Here is a 22261-nt window from a genome sequence, read left to right on the forward strand (position 1 = left end):
TTATAGGTGTGTGCCACCATGCTTGGCTTAGATACAGTTTTGATCTTGTGGGTCAGTGGGGAGAATCTACTGTTTTCTTCATCTATCTATCTATCTATCTATGACAGACATACTTTTAGGTCTGTACACTTAGTTTCATTTAAACCTGGAGAGGGATTAGGTTGTGCATTAACCGTAATTGGCGTCCAGGTATATCCCTTCTTCATGAACTCCAATTTATTTTTCTTTGTGTTGATTGCTAATAAACTACACTTAACATAGAATGTTAACTCTAATAAGTAAAATAATCTCCAGCTTTTCAAAATGATAGTTGTATGACCATAAGAACACTTATTCTCGATTTTTTAAAGTTTATTCCTTTTACTGAGTAGTTTTTAATTTAATTCATCTAGTGGAATGTTTCCTTTCAAGGTCAGTTATTTGAGTCTTATAATAGTTATCTATTCTTATTCATCTGGGCTTCATTTATCTCTTATGAAGCTTTCTTGTATGCTTGGTAGAATTCTTCCTGCTTTTCTCTGTTGCTATTATTTGTCTCTGTTCATATTTTCTTAATGAAGATGCCAGAATAAGCTCATTGTCAGTGTTCTGAATGAAATTGGAGCAAATGAGGATTTTGTCGTAAATCAGTGGGTATAGATTAGCATTTTAACCTTCTGGGTTAAAATGAGAGTAGGTGTGGTTTAGAGGTTAGAATCACTTGCCTGGGTGCTTAAACTAAGCATCAGATTTATCAATCAACTTTGATGAATGCTGTGTCCAGAAGACTTGAGCACCTCATTCAGAAGTGACAAGTTGCCAAAAAGTACTTGGTTTTGTGTTTTTTTTTTTTAAATAATGATGAACTGTTGTGAGAAATACTATTTTATCTATAGCATGCTTGTGTGTAACTTTGTTGTTTGTGAAGATAGAATTGTTCTGCCAATTTCAGATAATAGTAATCAACTTTTCTGTATTCAACACGGCAATCTGGATGGCACTTAAGAATTGTAAATTCACCTCTTTGCTAGGTGCAGTGGTGTAGGCCTTTAATTCCGGCACATAGGGAAGCTAATGCAGGATTGCAAGTTCAAGGCCAGCCTCTGTAATTTAGGGAGAACCTGTCTTTAAATAAGAAATTAAAAAGGATGGGGGGGGGTGCAGCTCAGTGGTAGAGCACTGCTGGGTTCAAATTCCTACCTCAAAAAGAACAAACAAAATAACTATAAAGACATCAGCGCTTCATAGAATTGTTATTTTCAATCCTAGCCCTGCTGTAATCAGTCTAGGTTTTTTTGGTTGGGGGGGGGGTGTGTGTTTGTTTTGTTTTGTTTCATTTTTAAAGGGAAAAAGCATACATTTTGTTTCTTGAAAGTTGTATAAAATAACACCCCCCCTTTTTTTTTCTGCAGAAATGGAATCTATTTGGAATTTGCAGAAGCAAGGTAAGAATATTTAGATTGTCTGAAATGGTAGTATTAATGAGCAGTTGGTATACATTATTTTGGGTTGGGAATAACAGATAAATAGTGATATACCAAATACATTTTGTGTTTTATGCTGCTTAATAACCGTAGTCAAAGGCACTAGCTGCCACACCAGGACTGTTAAGTATCAGATAATACTATAAGTAAAAAGAATACATTAAAATACCCTTTAGCTGCTGGACAAAGGACTGAATAGTTATTTCACTCTGTTATGAAAGGCAGATCAGGGGAGTTGAGGATGTAGTGTTTTAGCAAGAGGTCCTGGATTCAGTCCCTGGAACTGCCACATGTGTGTACACACACACATAAAAAAATTATTTTCACACTCCTATAACCAAGATGTGATTAGCAGGAAGGCAGAGGGTTGAGAATAATCAGCATGTGGATTATTGAAAATTTTCAGAAAATTAAAATTGGTTATAATTATTGTATGCCTTTTCCCCAAATATATTAAAATATGATAGATATAAAATACATGAATAAAGTTAAGAGTTTGAGTTGGAGAACTAATCACTAGTATATTTTAGGTTTTCAGAACTTTATAAAAGTTATATGCCAATTCTCATCTACTTTGCTATTCCGTGTAAGTGAATTTCAGGTGAATGAAAATTCTAGAATTTCGGGACCTGATATAAAAGATTCTTTTATATCTTATTTTTACATATTAGGAAACTGAGGCCCACAGAGGTTACTATTTAAGCTAGACAGTGGCAGGATTAGAATGTAGGTTCCCCTAATGTCCTAACACTACTCTAGTTTTGACCTCACCTTGTTTCTTAGGGTCACATCTTTTCTACCACAGCTGTGACCTAAAAATAACTAACAAGCTTTTAAACTGTTTAGATTTTTTTTGTACCTTCTTAATCAAACACAACTGAAAAATGACTATTAACTATTAAAAATGAGCATTATAGCTAGTCGTGGTGGTAGATGCCTGTAACCCAACAGCTCAGGAGCCTGAGGCAGGAGGATCATGAGTTCAAAGGTGGCTTTAGCAAAAGTGAGATCCTAAGCAACTCAGTGAGAACCCGTCTCTGAAATACAAAATACGGCTGGGGATGTAGCACAGTGGTTGAGTGCCCCTGAGTTCAATTCCCTCGCTAACCCCCACCAAAAAAAAAAAAAAAGAGCATTATCTTTGTGATTGATTGCCAGCAGGTGGGTCTTGGCATCCCAGAAAGGATATTTTCAGGCCATTATAATTTTCCACTAGGTGACAGGTTTTTTTGGTTTTCCACTAGGTGACAGTTTTTTTTTTGGTTTTCTATTTTTTAAAAATATTTTTGTAGTTGTCAATGGATCTTTTTATTTTATTTATTTATTTATATGTGGTGCTGCGTACCGAACCCAAGACCTTGCACATGCCATTGAGCCACAACTCCAGCCCCAGTTTGTCTATTTCTAGGTAGAAGTGTAGTGTGTTGCCCCTTCAGAAAATGGGAGCATTTAGCTAAATAATGGAAATTTAATACTTTAGAATACCCCTGCAATTTTTGCCCAGGCATATTTTGACTTAAATTTTGAATTCAGAAGATCCATAGGCTTTTAATTTTTCTTCCTTTTCATGTGTGTGCATGCACTGGTGTTAAGAGATCGAATGGAGGACTTGCACACACTACCTCTGAGCTACAGCATCTGCTTTTGCTGAGAATGAAGGCTGGTGGTCCTGTGGAAAATAAGAAGGAATCAATGAGTCATGATTAGGACTAACATTAAAAACTTGAATGTTAATCAGATTTTTCGTGTTAGGTTTTACCTGAACTGTCCCTTGTTTGATAGTCCACACAGATTAAAATAAATTCTGATTTCAGTTGCTAAAAGGAACAAAAGGAAACAAATCCAAGTGCTTTTTGTTGTTGTTGTTTCAGTATGAAGATTATTGCTGACTTAAGCTTTTTTTGGGAGGGTGGGTCCACTTTTTTGAAATTTACTCGTATCTTTTTTGTTATATACGGACACAATATCTTTGGGGTTTTTTTTTGGTTTTTGTTTTTTTTTTTTTGGGTGGTGCTGGGGATTGAACCTGGAGCCTCATGCTTGCAAGGCAAGCACTCTACCGACTGAGCTATCTCCCCGGCCCCAATATCTTTATTATTTGTTTATTTTTATGTGGTGCTGAGGATCAAATCCAGTGCCTCACATGTGCTAAGCCATGTACTACCACTGACCTACAATCCAGCCCCTCAAATTTACTACTTTTGTAATTAAAAAAAAAAAAAAAAAAAAAAAACACACAAAAACTTTATTAAGTGAACTCAACCATTGCTAGTCTATAGAAATTGAGGCTCTCCCTGGTTGGAAGACCCTGTTGCAGAAATCAGTTGGAGTGCTAGAGCAACTAATTTTTGAGTTAAGAAACTGGATTGCATGTGCATTTACAAAGAGTAGCCTTAAAATTGTGTCTTTAATAAGAAGAGGGGGCAGTGTAAATGATGATTACTTGGGATTTATTTTGGGATTTAATTTCTTATTGTATTTGCTTTTTTAACCTTCCCTCTAGATCCCAAAAGGATAATCACTTACAATGAAGCCATGGATAGTCCAGATCAATGAAGGACCAGACTGCCTGTTCGTAACCTTTCTGCAGCATTAGAGCCACCGTTCATGGGGGACACAAGGCTTTTATGCTCCTAGATCTTCAACGCAGCAGAGGAACCATAAGTAGAATCACAGGATAATATATACAAATATATATATATACATATATATATATATATATAGTTATTTAAAAAAAGGCAACTGAAAGTAATTAGACTTCTTAAGGAATCAAATTTATTTCAAGAGACTACACATGGTTATTTAATCTCCGGTACTGAATAGTTTTTTTGTTTTTGTTTTCTTTTTTCATTTGTTAGTTTTTGTTTTTTAAGTGTGAATGCAAGTGATTAATGAATACAGACTTACAAGCGTGGTTCTAAAGTTCCTGCTGTCATCAACTTGGGCTACAAATGACCCACTGGAAAGGCAAATCCACTTAAAAGATCTCTGTATCTTGTTCTGTGACTAAAGTGATACACTAATCACGGGGAACCCAGAATGATTCAACATTTTCCCCTACTCCTCCCTTGATCTTTTGGTTTTACTTTAAGCCCTGCAAGAATGCTGGATAAATGCCTTGAAGTTTGCAGGGGTGTATTTTTTTAGCAAATATGATTTGCATGTCTTGCCAGGAGTTTAAGCAGCCTCTCTGGGTATTGGGGAAATATTTTTTCTTTCCTTTTGTTTTTCTGTGGGGTGGGGATAGGGGAGGGCATTGAAGTTCTACAATTCTGGAGTAGTTGGTGGGTACATAGTTAACTTGTTTTGGTTACATGTTGGACTTTTAACAACTGAAGAATCCATGAGTGTCATTTAAAGAAAAGTTGCAGAACAAGCAATTGGCTTAGATATGGGGGAGGAATCCTTTGCCCATGTTTTAATGTAATTGTATAACTGGGAGCAAAAATATATTCTGCTTTTCAACTGTAGGTGCTCCAGACTTGCTCTCTGTCACTAACACTAAATGTGCAGTTTTCCTTGTTTTTCATCAAACATCTAAGAGAAACTTGTGTACCTTTCTGTAAATTCTCGATTTCTTGGCAGAATCTAAAAGGGGAAGAAAAAAAGACAAAACTAAACTTTTCATGTTTTTAGCCAGTGAGGAGGTAATAAACCCTGCTTATAGAAGGTGTGCTTTCATGCAAATTATACTTCTGAGCTTATTAGCTTCTAATTATATCTTAGTAAATATATTTTATTACTAGAGCAAAATGGGTTTTTAAGGAAAATAATGTGAAATTCTGAAACTTTTCTTTTGGGCAGAGAAGAGCATTAGCCCTGTCTTATCATCACATTGCCATCCTGTTGCACTGCAGCTTGTGTATAGCATGCTAAAATAAATTTTTTTGTGTGTGTGTGCAGAAACTAAGGGTCCAATTTAAGATTGGGTGATGTTAGTGGTATAATAACAAGTTCTCTGGCCTGACATAGCATAACATCACACACATATACACACACACAGAAATTAGTATATCCATGTATGTCAAATACAGGTTAAAATAGCAGGGCATTTATATAGAGTTGTAGTCTTCTAATAAAAAGTAGGCTGGATCCCCTGGGACAATATGGGGAGAAAGGAACTGCTTTTTTGCTCTACCCCTTTGCTTAAGAAATGTCCAGTTTTGAGCGACTGTAGTGTGGATGGTTTTCTTGTTTTGTTGATTATTTGAGGCTTTTAACAAGTAGTTCATGAAAGAAGCTGTTGGACTCGATGTAGAGTAGAGAAAATATCTTTAGTCTGGATTTCTGCCCTGCTTAGATTTTTAAAAGTATAAGCATGGATTGCCAATTCCACTTGATGTAAACAAAACTTTTTATACATAATATATATATATATAATAACTTATTGTATCAGTCCAGGTTCAGAAACTTGTGGTAGGCCAGTTCCAGATAGTTTCATTTCACCTGTAAACTGTATCACTTTTACTGATATTGTAATTTTCAAATGTATAATATGTTTACAGATGTGCCCTGCATTTAGTCTGCCTTGTTCCTATTTTGATTTTTGTTGAGTCTCCTGCCTGCTTGCCAAAAGCTAGGATGCTTCAGGCCCATGTACAATTGAAAGCAGAGGCATCCTCGAGCTTTAAAGCATTGAACAAACTGGAAAATGCAACATACCACATACTGAAGTGAAAATTCTGTGTTTTGTGTTTTTTTTTTTTTTTTTAAATAAAAATTTTCAAAAAGTAAAAAAAAAAAAAAAAAAAGATAAAAGGTTGATTAAAGGAAAAAAAAAAAAGGCTCCAGTTTGTTTTACAGGTTTTAAAGTTCTGCTGTGTGTTCAATTGCCTTGTGTAACCACTTGTCGCCTTAGGGCCAGATCCCCACCCTCACCCCACCTCCCTTTTTTTTTTTAAATGTCCATTTTGCTTGCCTGGAATTTTAAAGTTCTTCTGTTTAACAACTCACAAACTTTCTGGGTTTGTGACATACAGAGTTTGAATGAACATATATTCAAGAAGGAAAAACAAAACAAAAAACAAAACCCAGCCCCCCCTTCTGAATTGGGCTTTACCTTTACTTGGAAGCAACAATTAAATACTTTTAGAAAGTCTTTGCTTTCTTAGTTTCCTCCCATATCCCTCAGGCCTCTCTGTTGAGAGAAGCCGAAGAGAATGTAACCCTTCTGTTTGTCCAAAGGCTTTTTGAGTCTCAATTCTAAATGAAACAATGCAACATTTCACTTTGATTTCTTAACTGAAATTTTCTTGATTATATGGTTAGAGGTATATAGTGGTTAGGAATGTCTCTTAATTTTCTGGGAACCCTAGTGCCCCATCATATTAACTGTCAGTATTTTTGGGCATTGGGTTAATGGACTTAATTGCCTAGGTACAAGCAGGACTTTGGGACAAATTCTCCTTTGTGCTGTTTGGTTATACTTAACTCTACTTGTTGCAATCTTTCTCCTTAGGTCCTCACACAATTCCTTACAGAGCACTTATTAAAAAAAATCTGAAGAGTTGATCTGTTTTCTGATTATTTTTGTGTAAGCTTCTAAACAAACTTCAGCTGTGATTAATTTAGCACATTTAAATAACAATGTGTTACTGTTCATTATAAAGAATTTTCCTTCGACTCAGAGTATTAGTACTGTAGCATAAACCAAATACAGTCTAGAGGGGATTTTTAACATCCCTCCATTAAAAAGACTGAAAAAGCTGTGTGTGTATGCATGTTTGTGTGTGTTGGGTGCTTGTATGTGAGGGAAGGATGGAGATACCAGTGAGCGAATGTGTATAAGACATTAGTATTCAGAATGAAACTTGTATTTATTTTGTGCCATTTGTTTTCATTACACAGAATAAAGTCAGGTGGTTTAAATCCTTAAAAGGGTAGTATTTGAAAAATGGCACTAAGAATGAAATCATGACCTATTTTTTTAATAGCTAAGAAGATACTAATTATGAGTGAAGATTTCTTTTTAAATTTGTCTTGATTGTAGGCTTTTGTGTCACATGCCACTCTTGTGTAGATGTCTTGAATAATCCCACAAAAGACAGGGTGTATTTATCTTTCTCCTTATTCACCCCACTTTGCTGGATTGAAGTTAATTGCATAGCCTTTCCTCTAACCTCCTTAGTAATGAACGTTTAACATAAAGTGTATTTACACGATCTGTAGTAGCCCATCTTCCTCCCCTGCTTTTTAGGAGGAGATAGCCAATAACAAGGGATTTATTAATGATAGCTTTTGTTTTCGTTTTCTTGAAATAAATGGCTAGAGTGTGTCTCCATTTTAGAATTTTGCTGTCCTTAATCATTTGCATACTTAGTCACTATTCAGAATCTGCAAAAACAAAAGAAGTGCTGCATTGTTCTTTCAAATAACAGTTTTTAGGGAAAATACGACAAACCTCAGTTATCAGAGTTGTCCACAATACAAAATGTGTTTCTTAACAAAATATGACATAGCAGCAGTAGTCTCATACTTGGCTGTTAAGCTTGTTGCTAACTCGCATCAGGCATCTAATGATTTTTTTCTGCAATTGCCAATAAGTTTTAAACAAACAACAAAAAAAAAAGCCACTTAGTGTGAAATCATCATGGAACAAATGGCCACAGGCAAGGAAATTAAAATAGGACTTTGCTCAATTTTAAATTCTACCAAATAAGGAGGGAGTCATTTTTGTAAGCCTTTCTTGGGAGAAATAAAAGTGCATTTTCCACGAGTTATGGGTATAGTTATGCCTCTGGGCCATGTCCTCAAAGCATGATCCTTCATGTGCTGGCTGCAGAATTGATGTGTAGTGGGACAAATACATGTATGACGATTTTAAGACTGTTGATGGATGCTGCACAGCCCAGGTGGATTCTAGTTAAGACTTCTCTAGTAGCCCTACTGAATTTTAAGGAAAAGGAAAGGGCAGAGGACAAGTCTAGAGGCATGAATAGCTGGTCTAAATTTGCCAGAGGCATGGTACTTCTTAAAGTCAATATTGCTTTAATTAATTGACAGGGCACCAGTATTTTATGGTGAAAAAGATGGGCTTCTGCTATGAGTATCTTAAAAGGTTTCTTTTTTAAACATCAGTCTGTTCAGATGTGTGAGAACCAGAACCACCGGGAACTGGTTTAAAGAATGATGAAACATCGACTCCGCTCACTGCTTTACTGAGTTTTAAGTTCCACACTGTTTTGCTGCTCAAGAAAGATCTTAAAAGTAGTTAAAGGATGCCAGCAATGGTATGAGTAGTTTTAAGTTGTGTCCATAATAAAAACACCTAATGAAGCAAGAATGATGACATTGCTTTTATATTACTGGGAATGTCAAATAGCAGTTATATACTAGAAACTATGGAACAGCCATCCTCACGTGATGGAGTCATTGACTTCTCTCTTTATTCATAGAATTTTATGTTCAGGGTTCTAAAGCCATTTTCTGATAGTGCAGTATCCCTTTTCTACAGCCTTATTAAAAACAGCTGCAAATGTTTGTTTTCCAGTTCAATTTTAACTTTCACCATGTATCAAAGTTGTACTCTACAGACCAACAAATTAGCTTGAGGTAAATTATATAGCTTTCCATATACCCTTTTTTTCCTCAGGTGCTAATAAACAAAGGCTCCAAAAATGGATACTGCTTTTTAGTAACATCTGCTTGATTAAAATGCATTATTTCTTTTGCTAGATGTAAAGATTTGGTGTTAACAAAAGTTTTAATATGTAAATATGAATGCCTTTAGTTTGCCCTTGTTTGTCTATTGTCTCTTCATTTATCTTATAGAGGTGAATCCTTTTATGATCTTGAGTACATTTTGAAAGGTATTGTTGCATTTTTTAAATGAAAATACAACTGTTTTCTGTCTTAGATTAATCCTGCTGCTGCTATGAAAAACTGAAAATCAAGAATGTGATGCACTTTTTACATTACTATATATCATACATATACCATAGGTTGCTTTGGTACCTTTTCTGTAGCACAGCCACTAACAAAAGTGAGTGAATTTTACATAAAGTTGTCTTTGGGAGGGAATCTGTACAAGTAACTTATCCGTAGTTGGTATTGGCCTATTAATGACAATAATTTAGGAAAGTAAAAGATTTGCTTAATATACTTTTTGGCCTTAAAATGTCTTCTACTACTGAAAATATTTTAAATCTTAGTTTTGTTTCTGTTAATCCCTCTGCCTCAAAAAGAGGAAGAATGACTTAAAGGAAGTAGTGTCATTGGTTTGCTGCTGATCTTTCAGAAAACAATTATCTGCTATATGAGCTGGGGAACTTTTTGCTCATGTACAAAGGAGAAATAAATGCTGTCCTAAAAGTCAGATTTAGTTAATATCAATCAAAACTCCCAACTCTTCTGTTTCTCTAGTGTATTTTTACTTAGCAAAGGTAAACTTAAATGTAGTAGGAATGCTACTTGAAAAAAGGAAAAGAATTTCTCAAGCACATCCCCAAACTTGGAGATGGAACCCAAAACAATGCAGGGGAAACACCAAACGAGGTGGAGGAATATGAGAAAGATGTGTGGTCCAAAGCTATCTGGTTATATTTTGATGTTGCCAATATTGCAGAGCCAAAATTTTAATTTGCTTATTTAATATATTTGTTGGCCAGAGATCTATTTTTATATCAATGTGCCTTGCATGTATATTAAAAAAAAATTTTGGAAAGGCCATGTAGTAATGCCTGAGATAGTTGATGGTTCTTAACCACCTCACTAATTTTTATGCAGTATGAAACGCTCATTCTATTGCCCAACTGGTGCTCTCTGTTAAAAGTTGTAGATCTTGTCAAACTGGAACTATTTTATAAACTGGGGAAGTGATTTTCTTTTTTTTTTTTTTTAAAGTCTGTTAGTGGCTGTTCTGTAGCGGAAAATAGTAAAAGGATTCTTCACTTCCTTTCCTGCCCCCTTAGCACCTTTAACTAATGTGATGACACCATTTCTTGTGTGCTTTAAAAAAAGTTTCAGCTTGCTGTCTCCTTTAGTGTTATAAAAAGTGTTGTTTAAAGCATTGTTTGCAAAGTATAGGGAGATAATGGAGTCCAGGTTAATTGGGAATTCTGTGTGAGCTTTAATCCAAGTTATTGGCTCTTTCCAACTTTAAATTTTTTTTTATTGTTAAAGCACCTTGCTTAGAAATTTTTAAATATTTATGTCTGCAACAATTGTCTCAAAATGAAAAACTGTGCAATTCTTGTCATTAAAAACAAAAAGATCTGAACTGAACTCTCCCTAATGTGACTTGTTAGTTTCTCTGTATTTCCTGCCAGTGTAAATGTGAAAAGCTTTGCTTGCATTACGTTTTAGAAATGCATTTTGCACACTCGAACTTTGCTGAAGCTCCATGAAAAGGTTAGATCTAAGTAGATGAATAAAGCTATGCACATGTTTTGAAAGTTTAATTTGTGTGTCATTACCAAAAGTGACTTATCTGTCCTTATGTTGCCGTTCTTAGTTTAACCACCTTTGGAAACATGGCTCAAAGTCACACTTCTGAGCTAGCTCATGAGTGGGATTAGAAGAGAGGAAAATAATTGGCACCTGTTATTAATAAACATAAGTTTAAACAAGAGCTTGACTTGTATCTACTAAAGGGCTTTTCTTAAAACAGGGCAGTTTTATCAGCTTATAAATCATCGGATGCTCTTTCTTAGTGAATATTGGTTTATTTCATGGAAAAAGAAATGGGAAGTAATTCAAACTGAAATGAATGAAGGACCTTTGCCACATGGAGCTCTGTGACAACTTATGGCTTAAAGCTGGCTTAAAGGTAGGATAGCCTTTCTTAGCTTTATTGCTTTAGCCTAGATTTGGTTTACTGAATGATTGGTTTGAGATTAGATTCATTTAGTTACTTAAAGATTAAAGCACAGATTGTTTTAAAGGTATAAAAATTGCCCATGCTGATTTGAACAAGTTTAGAAATCAGGCACATTTGATTCAGTCGCTGCAGCTTGCATGTACTTAATAGCTTTACTTCACATGTATGTGTGTAAATAAGATTGTATAGATGTACTGGCCAGGTCTTGTCAAATCATCTTTTAAAATTGTCTTTAGCTTGTTCATTACCTTTGTAGGAGAGGCTAATAAAGTAGAAGATGTTACTAATTTTTTTCCTTATGCTCCTAGACAAAAAAAAAGTATTTCCATTTTATAGGTTTCCCATGTATAGAAGAGGGTTACTTCTGTATCATTAAGTATGTGTGTTTGTTGACTTTTTGAAAACACAGTGGAACCCTCCTGTATCTTCATTGATAGTGGCACTTAAAATTAACTACTAGTCAAAACTTGAAAAGTGGCCCATTATGCATGGCCTAAAAGGCAAAAATGCAGGAGGTGTAGCAGGCATCATCATAGATGGCTTTGGCTACTCTTCAGCATCTGTCAGTAGTCCACTTGTGTTCAGTCTTGGAACACTGGAGGAGCAAAGTAATTTGTGTGCATAGGCACTTAGGAGCTGAATTACCTCTTAATTTGGGGGAGAAGATAATTGGATTACAGTTGTTAGAAGACATTTTCCCTTCTCCCCTTTTCAAAAACATTTGCCCAGAAGGAAGATCTTTTCTAGATTTAGGAACAGTGACCAGAAATTTACCCTTTGCTAAATGCATAGGTATTTCTATAGCAGTTTCTGATGTCATGGATTCTGAGGAAGTGTCAGTTACATGATAATCTTCCTTTATTGATGTCTTACTTAATGTTCAGTGTTTTAAAAATAAACATTACAAACACTTTACAACCATACTCAGATTTACTTATTTTATCAGGAAAAACTGGAGATTTGTAGATCAAATTAAGAGACAGTAAGTGTACATTGTTGAATAAAAACTTTTAAAGTTTGAGTTGTTTGTGTTATCTTTTGTGTGCTATAACTTTAAAAAAGTCTGAGCTGAAAACTTAAGGTTTTCATTGATAATGTCTCCACCAACACCAAAGGGCTAAATGTGCAAAGAATTTGTCTTTAATGTACTCTGGTCATGTGGTTTTGTTTTCTGTTTTCTTTTAATCATACAGGTTATTATAGTGCTTAGAATTAACATATTTATTGAAAAATCAGCTGTGAGAGCAGCTGTCTTGCCATTTTGAGGACATTGAACCTTATGCTCTTCAATTAAAATAAGAAACCAAATTGAACTAAACAATTAAGCAACTAGAATGTTAAGCTGCCAAGATTCTGAATTTATTCATAACTTCTTGTAGAAATAGATGGCAGTATACATTTTGAGACTTCCGTTTTCTTTAGCACTGATTTGTCACAATTTGGGGGAAAGTCAATGCTAAAGTATACAATATTAGAAAATAATGGAGAGAACATGCATAAACTAGTCACTATAGAGGCATACCATTTGGATCAAATGCTTTTATTCTTTGAGATAGTAAATAATTGTCTTTGGTAAGTGACTAGCAAGGGCCCAAAAAGGAAATAGGGTTTTATTGAGGCTTACCATTAAAATTTTTCAGCTTACTTACGTGTGGTTTGGGTAAAGCATAGTAGTTAATTCAGTACAATTTTTTGTTTTTTGTTTTTTTTTTTTAAATGACATTTATTATGGATTTCAGCATCTAACATTTGGAAGCAATGTCTGAGCAGAACATAAAACTCATTCTAGAGTGCTTAGCAAGACCTCGTGCTTGAGGAATTCTTTTACTTGGAGCTTTTAATCCACTACTGTTGGATACGGCGAATCGATTGGATTTGGGATGTCTGGGCGTGAGAACCCCACTCTCTCCAGTGTTTATAGTCTCCTCCATGATGGTCACATTCCAAGATATACTGATAACCACGATATCCAGGATACTGGTAGCAAACCCAGCTACAAAATTCCAAAGCATGACATTATTAAAACTAGTTAGGAACCTGACAAACACCCCAAAATCTGAGCCTCTTTTCTCGACAGAATTGTACAGGATGCTTGTAGGCTTAGAAAACAAGAACCATCCTTAATGTATCAGACATTTAAAATTTAACCTTGATTATGAAAAAAATGACTTAAGAGTGATCAGCGTACACTTCCATAGAGGAATGCGCAGGGGAGAAAAATCTAACCTTAAGTTGTAGTTGGTACAAAGAACTTAGAATTCAAAATAGTAGCAAGAACATGACCCCCGTGCCAGTATGATACCAATGCGTGAAATCTGATATTACTATTGATATAATATTAGCAAGGCTTTCACCTGCAGGAATTAACTTTGTCCTCCAGCCCTGTTTTTGCACTTACGCCCCACACTGTATCTTCATGGAACCAACTTCGTTGTTGAACCAACCCATGGCTTGCAAGGAGGGGTAGTCGTCACAGATTTCCCACTGGCGTCCAATAAAGTTCTCTTTCTCAAAGATGGTAATTTTAGACTCCTTATGATTCTGTTACCCAGAAATTAAAAACTTAGTGCCTAGTATTAATGGCTGTCATCTTGACTCTTTAATTGCCATATTTTTTTTCAAATTGAAACACTGGTTTACAAAGAAGTATATAAACTCTGACCCAAAAGAGGTTTATCACCCATAATCCTGTTAAATCCAATTTAAATACAACATTTGCAATGTACAAATAACCAATATTTTGGGACAATGAAAGACCAATGGAAAGGATACAACACAGCAAAGGAAAAAAAAAAAAAAACCAAAAACCAGCCAACCAAGGAATTAATATGCCTAATGTGGAAAAAGGTTTCACAAATTCATACAGGAAGTCCCAATATGTGTGTGCAAGTGTGTGTGTGTGTGTGAAATAACATGTATAGTAGGGGCTACAGTAGGATGAGTACAACACAAACATTTAAAAGGCAGAGACAAACTTGCGTGAATTTTAAAATGGTCAAAGTAACCCAACTAGCTGGGCATGGTGACACATGCCTGTAATCCCAGTGACTTGAAAGGCTGAGGCAAAAGGATTGCAAGTTCAAAGCCAGCCTCAGCAATTTAGCGAGACTCTGACCCTGTCTCAAAATGTAAAAAAAAGGGCAGGGGATGTGGCTCAGTGGTTAAGCGCCCTGGGTTCAATCCTTGGTACCAACAAATAACCCTTGTGGTAGTGGTCTGGGAGTAGTTAACTGGAAAGGTGTGCCAGAGAATTTTACAGGGTGATGGGATTATGTATATGGCGAGAGTGTCAGCTACATGGGGGTATATGTTTTTTTCCAAAATTCATGAGAATGTACACTTAGAACCTGGATATTTAATATATGCTAGTTATACCTTAAAGAAGAAAAGTGAACTCAAAAAAAAAAAAAAAAAAAAAAAATCACTTCCAGATAAATATTTTTTAGATTTAGAGCCACTTATGGTACCTTCTCCACTAGTGGAATTTTAGTCTGACTTTGAACTGAGGAGGCGATTAATAATTAAAATCAGAAAATCTCATGAATATTTAGAAAATTTCTAGCAAGGCCTCACTTGCTAGAAATACAGGGATCTTTTTCAGCACGTCCAAAAGTTCTGTTTCAGCTTGAAATCATCCAAAGACAGATGCACTATTGATCAATGCTTAGTGTTAGAAACAATATTATTGTGAATCAATGCAGATAAGAGTTACTGGAAGACTTATGCATTTGTTTCCACTTTTTAAGGGTTTAAGTGTTTCCCTGTTTTGGCAGTGAAATATTTAAATTGAAATGTTACTGGCTAAGAATTTACTTTGTACTACAAGATAGGTGCTTTCACTGCACTGGTCTTGTAGGCATTTTGGTCTTGAGTATGTACTTGCCACCCTTACATACATATATTTATTGTGATACTGGGGATTGAATCAGAGGCACTCTACCACTGTGCTACATCCCCAGCCCTTATTCTTTCTTATTTTGAGATAGGGTCTCACTAAATTGCCCAGGCTAGCCTCAATCTTGAGATCCCCTGACAGTCTCTGGAGTTGCTGGTATTTCAGGCAAGTGCCACTGCATTCAGCCTATCACCCTTCTTTTTTTTTTTTTTTTTTTTTTTTTTTTTTTTTTTACGGTGTTGGGGGATTTGAACCCAGGGCCTTGTGCTTGGGAGGCAAGCACTCTACCAACTGAGCTACATCCCCAGCCCTCACCCTTGCTTTTTAACTTAAGAAAAATACCACCCATTGAAGAAAAATAGTTGACAAATGAAGTGATGCTATTCTTTTCTCTTTTTGACTTTTACCCTTCCTACTGCATTCAGCATAACAAAAGAAGTAACTATCAGTCTGTTGGTGCCCTCTCCCCATCCCCATGCACAGAAGTAGAAATTTCAGAGACTCACAGCTGAACAGATGGGGCGGAAGGACATGAGACGCTCAATGTGGTAGGCATTGCTCCCACTCCAGGCATCCCAGCGAGGGTATTCTCCTCTCTCCAGGATAAACTGTTGTCCACAGAAGCTGGTATGCTCATAACCAATCCAGCTGCCAAAGACAGGTAATGGTGTTCGTTCATGGTATTCAAAGTCTATATGGCCTCAGGGAGAAGGCATCTTTCATTTAAATAAGTTTATAATGAAGTAAAATATCAAAGCAATCCCAATAGAACCATATAAAATAATAAATTTATCATAAGAGGTGGGAAATGAGCTGGGAGCTACACTAAGCAGGTTTGTAAATGTATTTGGAGATTATCCACTGAAAGGATTTACTTCACTGGCCTCTGTAATGTGTATTAGCAAAGCGATCTTTCCTTTCCCCCGCAAGTCGCCTATTCTCTATCTTGAGCTCCAAGTTCATGATCTAGTGACTATTGCTTTGGCTCCAGTCAAACCTGAAGACATCAAGGAGGCAAAGGGATGAATAGACAACTGATGAACGACTCAACTTGTTTTCTTTGTCACTTTGTGGGTTCTTTCTCCTGCTACCCCATACTTATACCCTCATAACCTGAAAATACTCTAGCTGTTTTTCACAATTGGGTCTTGATTACTGATGACATCTTAAGGTGTTGTCCATTTTAGTTTTGCTGTTTTGGTGGCAGTTTGTGGAATGCTAGCTACATGCAAAGTTAGTTCTGCCTTGAACTTTTGATCTCCTTGCCAAAGGAGTTTTCTCCTTGTGTGTTTTCAGATTGATGATAAAGACCTGAATCAGTCTGCCAAGAGTCAGAAGACAAAAGCAAGAGAATCTTCCTCACCAAGATTGACCATCAACAAAAGACTTGTGGAAGGCTAGAAGCTGATAGGTCTCTGGAGTCGGGTTGAATTCCTTTTCATATGGAGAAATTATGTAATAGTCTTTTCTAGAACATGCATGAAGTCAGTTTGCCATTAAGAGGCTTCCATTTGACAGTTTCCTCTCTCTACCTCTTTTCTGTGGGTATGAAAAACATGAGGGTCCTGTGACTATTCTGAGGGAATCCTGCACCCTGTAGGTTCCAAAAATACAGACCTGATTACTGTTACTGCTCCCACCCCATTGTATATATATCTTTAACTTCATTCCTCCATCCAAATCTGGTATCAAGCCACTAAAAACCTCATGTTCAGGCTGGGGAGATAGCTCAGCTGGTAGAGTGCTTGCCTCGGAAACACAAGGCACTGAGTTCGATCCCCAGTACCGCCAAAAAAAAAAAAAAAGCCCTCATGTTCCTTCAAGTTTTTGGCATGGAAGTCTCTCTTCAAGAAGTGATTAGTGGATTAATGTCTGGGGAACATTTTACCTCCATCCCTACCCATATCTAAAGGGACCTGAAATAAAGCCCTGTCACTCTATTGAGGACCATACTCACGCGCCACATTCCACCTTGAGGGACCTGACATTATCAAAACTGCGCTCAGAGACATTTGGGCAGGAGCTGGTGAACTCCATCCTCTTGCCCTGGAAGTTCTCCTGGTCATAGATGGTTATCTGAAATGGATTGAATAGGGCAAGAAAGCTAGAACCTGATACAGCAGGAAAAAGAGAGACTTAACTTGTATCTACCCTGTATTTTCCATCACCAGCAGTAGCCCCATGCCTAATGAGGTCTCTTCCAGTGTAGACAGGATTGGAAAGGGTTCAAATTAACACTACTGGTTGGTGGTATTGAATGCTCAGGATAGGACTAAGATCTGGGGGGACTGGTTTATAACAGGAGAGTCTTGCCAGGGGTGAAGTTTAGCCCAATGGACAGACCAAGGGCTTGTGTATTCTTATTTTACAAAGCTTCCTGCATAAGTGTGGTCCAGAGGCCAGAATTCTGGGAGTTCCAGGAGCTCCTTGTAGATTACTTCTTATCTTCTTCAGCCACACTCACTTAAAAACCCGAAGTATAAAGGAAGGGGTTGTAATAAACCTCTTGGATCCCTTCATCTAGAATTTGGCTCTTGGACCTGGCCACAGGGCAACTCCTGAAGCTGTGAAATGGCTTCAGAGTTGACCAGTGATGGGGGGCAGGGTAGGAAGTGCTGGGGAAGGACAGGATTAGCACTTCAACCCATGGTTAACCCAATCTCAGGTTGAGAGAATACTGGAATCCTATGACTTATTTAGGATCTGGTGGCAAATCTCTCTTCACTTATGGATTCTAATTATCTCATTGGGCATAATCCCCTCTGGGCTACCCTATTTTGAAATGATTTTAGCAGTGTGGAGGAGAGTTGACCAGAAACTAAATACCATTTCTCACGCATCATGTGTTTCCAGGTCATCCTTCTGTTCTAACAAGTGGCATCCTGAGAGATCTTTCAACAGTGTCCAGGTGTTGGGTGGCCCCTTCTCTTATGGACTGGTGTTTTATCGATTGGTCACTCTCTCATGATCAAATATAACCCTGGTGGCTTCTCTGTGGCAACAGCTCAACCCTGCTCTGTGGGATCCCTTGGTTTTCCACGTGAGGGTGAGCTTACCTTCCATGGCCCCAAGGACCCAGGCATAGGGTTGGTCTGAGCCATCTTGGTGGTTGGAAGGGTTTCTGGAAGACAGATCACACACCAGTTACATGGCTTCTGGGATGGGGAAGGGTGAGGTGAGAGAACACAGGGAAAAGGAAAGGAGTCCAGGAGTTCAATAGACAAACTTCAGTTGGGATCCTGACTCTGCCACTCACTACTTGAGCTTCAGGTTTCCCATTGGTAAAGCTTCTACATGCAGAGTTTTTATAAGAATTAAAAAAAAAAAAAAAAAAAACAACAACAACAATATAGTAGGTAAAGCATGAGCATTGTGATAAATGTAGCTTCCAGGTGATAGCATTGCTGCAGTCTCACATTCTCCAGTATCGACTTTTTGGCAACCATCTAGTCCAGACCCTTCATGCCACTGGGTACATAGCAGTGCCACAATTCCTTTCATCCTCCCCACATCAGCTCAAGGGCAGCCTGGGCTCCGATCCTTCATGGTTTCAGCCTTAACTTGCTTCTCATAGCACTTAAACTGACTGGCTACAGTGTCTGGGCATGGTACCATTCTCACCCTGCTTCTCTATCTTCTAGAGAAGCTTGCGGCCTCAGAGACTTTTCTTGCCTTCTCCAGCCTGCAGTCACTAGCTTTCTCCCTTTTTAACACTTATCATAGTACTGATCTTGTTCCCATTGAATATTGACTGAGCATTTCAGAGGCACAGTGATTGATACAGCACCATGCCTGAACAATGTTGGAATGGGGCTGGGGATTTTAAGACTTATTGAACCTGACATGGTGGCACAGGCCTATAATCCCAGCTACTCAGGAGGCTGAGGCAGGAGAATTGCAAGTTGGAGGCCAGCCTCAGCAACTTGGCAAGACGCTGTGTCAAAATGAAAAATAGAAAGGGCTGGAGACATAGCTTAGTGGTAGAGTTGTGGTACTGGGGTTGTGGGGGGAGGGGAGACTTATTGAAGGAAAATGAAAAAGAAAAGAAAGTGGTAATAATAGTTAACACTTGACAATGGCTCACTGTATGTCCTGTCCTGTTCTAAATGCTTTGCATGCATTAATGCATTTAATCTCCTCAATAAGCCTATAAGGTAAATAATATCATCCCCATTTTGTAGATGAGGATCATGAGAATCATACAGGTCTGGGAGACAGGAAAGGTGGTAAGATAAGTAAAGGAAAGAAGGATAGAAGGAAGGGGAAAAAGTGCAAAAGGAAGGATAGAGGAAGGGAGGGAAAGAAGAAGACAGACAGGCAGCAGGTTTCTTGACTCAGGACAGATATTCATGACCCTTCCCTCTGGCCAGCACGGGGTCCAGGAACTAATACGAGTAAACTCTGATATTCTTTTGTATTCTAAACCTCTGAATAAGCAATATCTCCCAGCTCCTGCCTGCTATACATTCTCCCTCCGCCCAGAAGCCTGCTCATTTCTTGCTATCCCCTGTCCCCTGTCATGGTTTCTAGGGTAGTGATTATTGCCATATAAGTGACTCCTGTTGGATGGCAAGAGAAGGAAGCCCTCACCCAGAATCCCCCACTCTTCTCCAGCTAACCACAAAGGCTCTGACCTCCAGGCAAGAACACTGGGCCCTCTCCAGTATGTCTGTTCAGGGGAGGGAGAGAAGGGCAAAGGCAAGGGCAACCTCAGGGCCTTACTCACCCAGCTCCCGCTGCACAGTCTGGGTCTCCATCTGGTGCCACTTCCTCTGCAGTCTCCCTCTTTATAGCCCTGTGGCTGATGGCCGAAGGCCCTGTCAGCATTCTGCTTTCCCTCTTCTTTTGTTTCCCCTGATCCCCAGAGCTTTGGTGGCTCAGCCTACTGGGCAGGCATCCCTCAGGCCTTTGTTTAAACTAGGGTTACCAAAGTCCAGAGAGGCCCCACTGCCTGGGCAAGGCTGGTTATTGCAGGCCTTGCCTGTTGTGGTCTTAGAACAGCTGGGAGCTGCTCCCAGATAGGTCTCTCCTGCCCTTCTCCTGGTTCTTCATGTCATCCCAATATCTTTCTAAGACTTTGGGAGGTCCTGTCAGACGCACCAAAATGCACCTGACTTCCATACAGGTATTCATTTCCTGTTGCTTAAAAAATATATATGAAAGGATTATTACAATTCTAAATGTTGTTGAGGAAAAAAATGGCTTTACTGTGTTTTTGAAAATCTTTATTCTACTATAGCTACATATAACTAGTAAGAGCTGAATTTAGTTACAGTTGGATTAGTAGATATGAGTCTCACTGTAGCTCATTTATTAAATATTCATTTTAATGTTGCAGTTTGCTTTTAAAAATTTGGAGATAATAAATCTTATGGTTTTAATATATGGTTTTAGGCCAGTAGAAATCTTACAGGCCCAAGGTACTATGCCCATAGTACCCTAAAGAGGAGAATGAGCTTCCCTGGAAACTCAGGCACTTGGTGAGGGTAGGATATAGGACCTTGTCAGAGTGCCTCAGGGGAAAGATGCACTGTTCAATGTAACAGCTACTGTGAGAAGCCACAGGGTGGAGAGGTAAGGAGGACTTTGAGCCAAGTAGATATGGGTTCAAATTCCAGCTCCCCTGGCTGGATGACTTTAGGCAAGTCAGTCAGTCTCTCTCAACCTCAGAAAAGGAGATTATATCTAACTGTACTCTCTTCCTGGTTGTGGACACTATAGAAAATCTCACAGCAACTTGGAGAGAGGAAGAATGTTCCCGCAGTCCCTCTGCAATCATTCCTGATTGTGACTTAAGTTTCATCAAAGCCTCTTTTTTTTTTTTTTTTTTCTCAGAGTCAAAAATCAGGTGGTGAGGCCTTGTATGTATGTGAGTATTTGCAGACTTGGGCAGAACATTCCAGGCATATAAGTCGGATGCTAAGAACAGTGTAAACTTCAAGGGTGTTTCTGCTGTCTTGATTAGCAGTGATGTTGGACAACTGGCTGGCAAGGGCCCGAGTTGCCTGAGGATGACAACAGGCTCTAGCTGCTTGGTGGCTTTGCAAAGGGCCCAGGAGCTGGCTAGTGGCTCTCCCTCTCTTTTCCTTGCCTTCCTTCTTTTTAATCCTCCTCAGAACTGGAGAAACATTTGTTCATTTGAGCATTTGTTCATTCATTTCCTAACTACCAAGATGGCTTAGGTACCACTAGAATGTGCCCTTTTGGCATCCTAGACTCCTCTAGTTATCACATTGATCATGCTATAGAAATTTCTTTAAGAACTAGAAATATTGAGCTCCAAAGAGGAGCACTGAGGCACTTGGAGTTAAGATGAAACTTCTATACACACACACACACAAAAAAAAAACCCCACATATTATATGTATATATATATATATGTATATATTTTTTCCCCCTTGTACTGGGCACTGATTCCAGATGTGTTTTACCTCTGAGCTACATTCCCAGTCTCTTTTAATTTTTATTTTGAGACAGGGTCTCACTAAGTTGCTGAGGGTCTCAATAAGTTGCTGAGGCTGACCTTGAATTTGTGATCCTCTTGCTTCAGCTTCCCAGAGAGCTAGGATTACAAGCATATGCCACCATGCCTGGCTTCTAGTATATATACATTTTTAATCTTTGAATTTGGAACATCAAGGACATATTTTCTTTCTTATTTTTGGTGGGGGGTGGTACTAGGGATTGAACTCAGGGCACTTTCCCACTGATCTACATCCCCAACCTGATTTACTTTTTATTTTGAGACAGTGTCTCACTAAATTGCTGAGGCTAGCCTCAAACTTGTGATGCTCCTGCTTCAGCCTCCCAAGTCACTGAGATTACAGGTATGTGTCACTGTACTTGGATAAGAATATTCTTCCTTCCTTCCTTCCTTCCTTCCTTCCTTCCTTCCTTCCTTCCTTCCTTCCTTCCTTCCTTCCTCCCTCCCTCCCTCCCTCCCTCCCTTTCTCTCTCTCTCTCTCTCTCTCTCTCTCTCTCTCTCTCTCTCTTTCATACTGGGATTGAACCCAGGGGTGCTTAACCATTGAGCCACATCCCCAGTCCTTTCTATATTTTGCTTAGAGACAGGGACTCATTAAGTTG

The 22261-nt window shown here is 38.1% G+C and overlaps 2 protein-coding genes across 3 annotated transcripts in view; one reads left to right on the forward strand and one right to left on the reverse strand.

Annotated features, from left to right (window-relative positions):
* NUFIP2 (nuclear FMR1 interacting protein 2) overlaps positions 1-10690 on the forward strand; it is a 28858-nt gene extending 18168 nt beyond the window's left edge. For both annotated transcript variants that reach the window (XM_079130847.1, XM_079130848.1), the window contains exons 3-4: positions 1392-1424; positions 3967-10690. In XM_079130847.1, coding sequence (XP_078986973.1) covers positions 1392-1424; positions 3967-4019 — 86 coding nt within the window. In that variant the 3' untranslated portion in view covers positions 4020-10690. The remainder of the gene's footprint in view (positions 1-1391; positions 1425-3966) is intronic.
* A 1927-nt stretch (positions 10691-12617) lies between these two features.
* CRYBA1 (crystallin beta A1) lies at positions 12618-21444 on the reverse strand. Its single transcript, XM_079130992.1, has 6 exons — positions 19902-21444; positions 18232-18296; positions 17133-17251; positions 15682-15823; positions 13679-13821; positions 12618-13273 (listed from the first exon to the last, which is right to left on the reverse strand). The coding sequence occupies exons 1-6, from the start codon at positions 19930-19932 to the stop codon at positions 13126-13128; spliced, it is 648 nt and encodes a 215-aa protein (XP_078987118.1). The 5' UTR covers positions 19933-21444; the 3' UTR covers positions 12618-13125.
* Between the last annotated feature and the right edge of the window lie 817 nt (positions 21445-22261).

The sequence above is a fragment of the Sciurus vulgaris genome (assembly GCF_902686455.1).
Source record: "Sciurus vulgaris genome assembly, chromosome: 3".
Lineage (NCBI taxonomy): Eukaryota > Metazoa > Chordata > Mammalia > Rodentia > Sciuridae > Sciurus > Sciurus vulgaris.

Bases quoted from the DNA above. Each gene is read 5' to 3' on its own strand.
- CRYBA1 (XM_079130992.1), bottom strand. From the start codon at position 19,932: ATGGAGACCCAGACTGTGCAGCGGGAGCTGG. The intron at 17,252-18,231 runs GTAAGCTCACCC...AATCCATTTCAG, and splicing joins GGTCCTTGGGGCCATGGAAG to ATAACCATCTATGACCAGGA. The intron at 13,274-13,678 runs GTAAGTGCAAAA...GGAATTTTGTAG, and splicing joins ATGAAGATACAGTGTGGGGC to CTGGGTTTGCTACCAGTATC.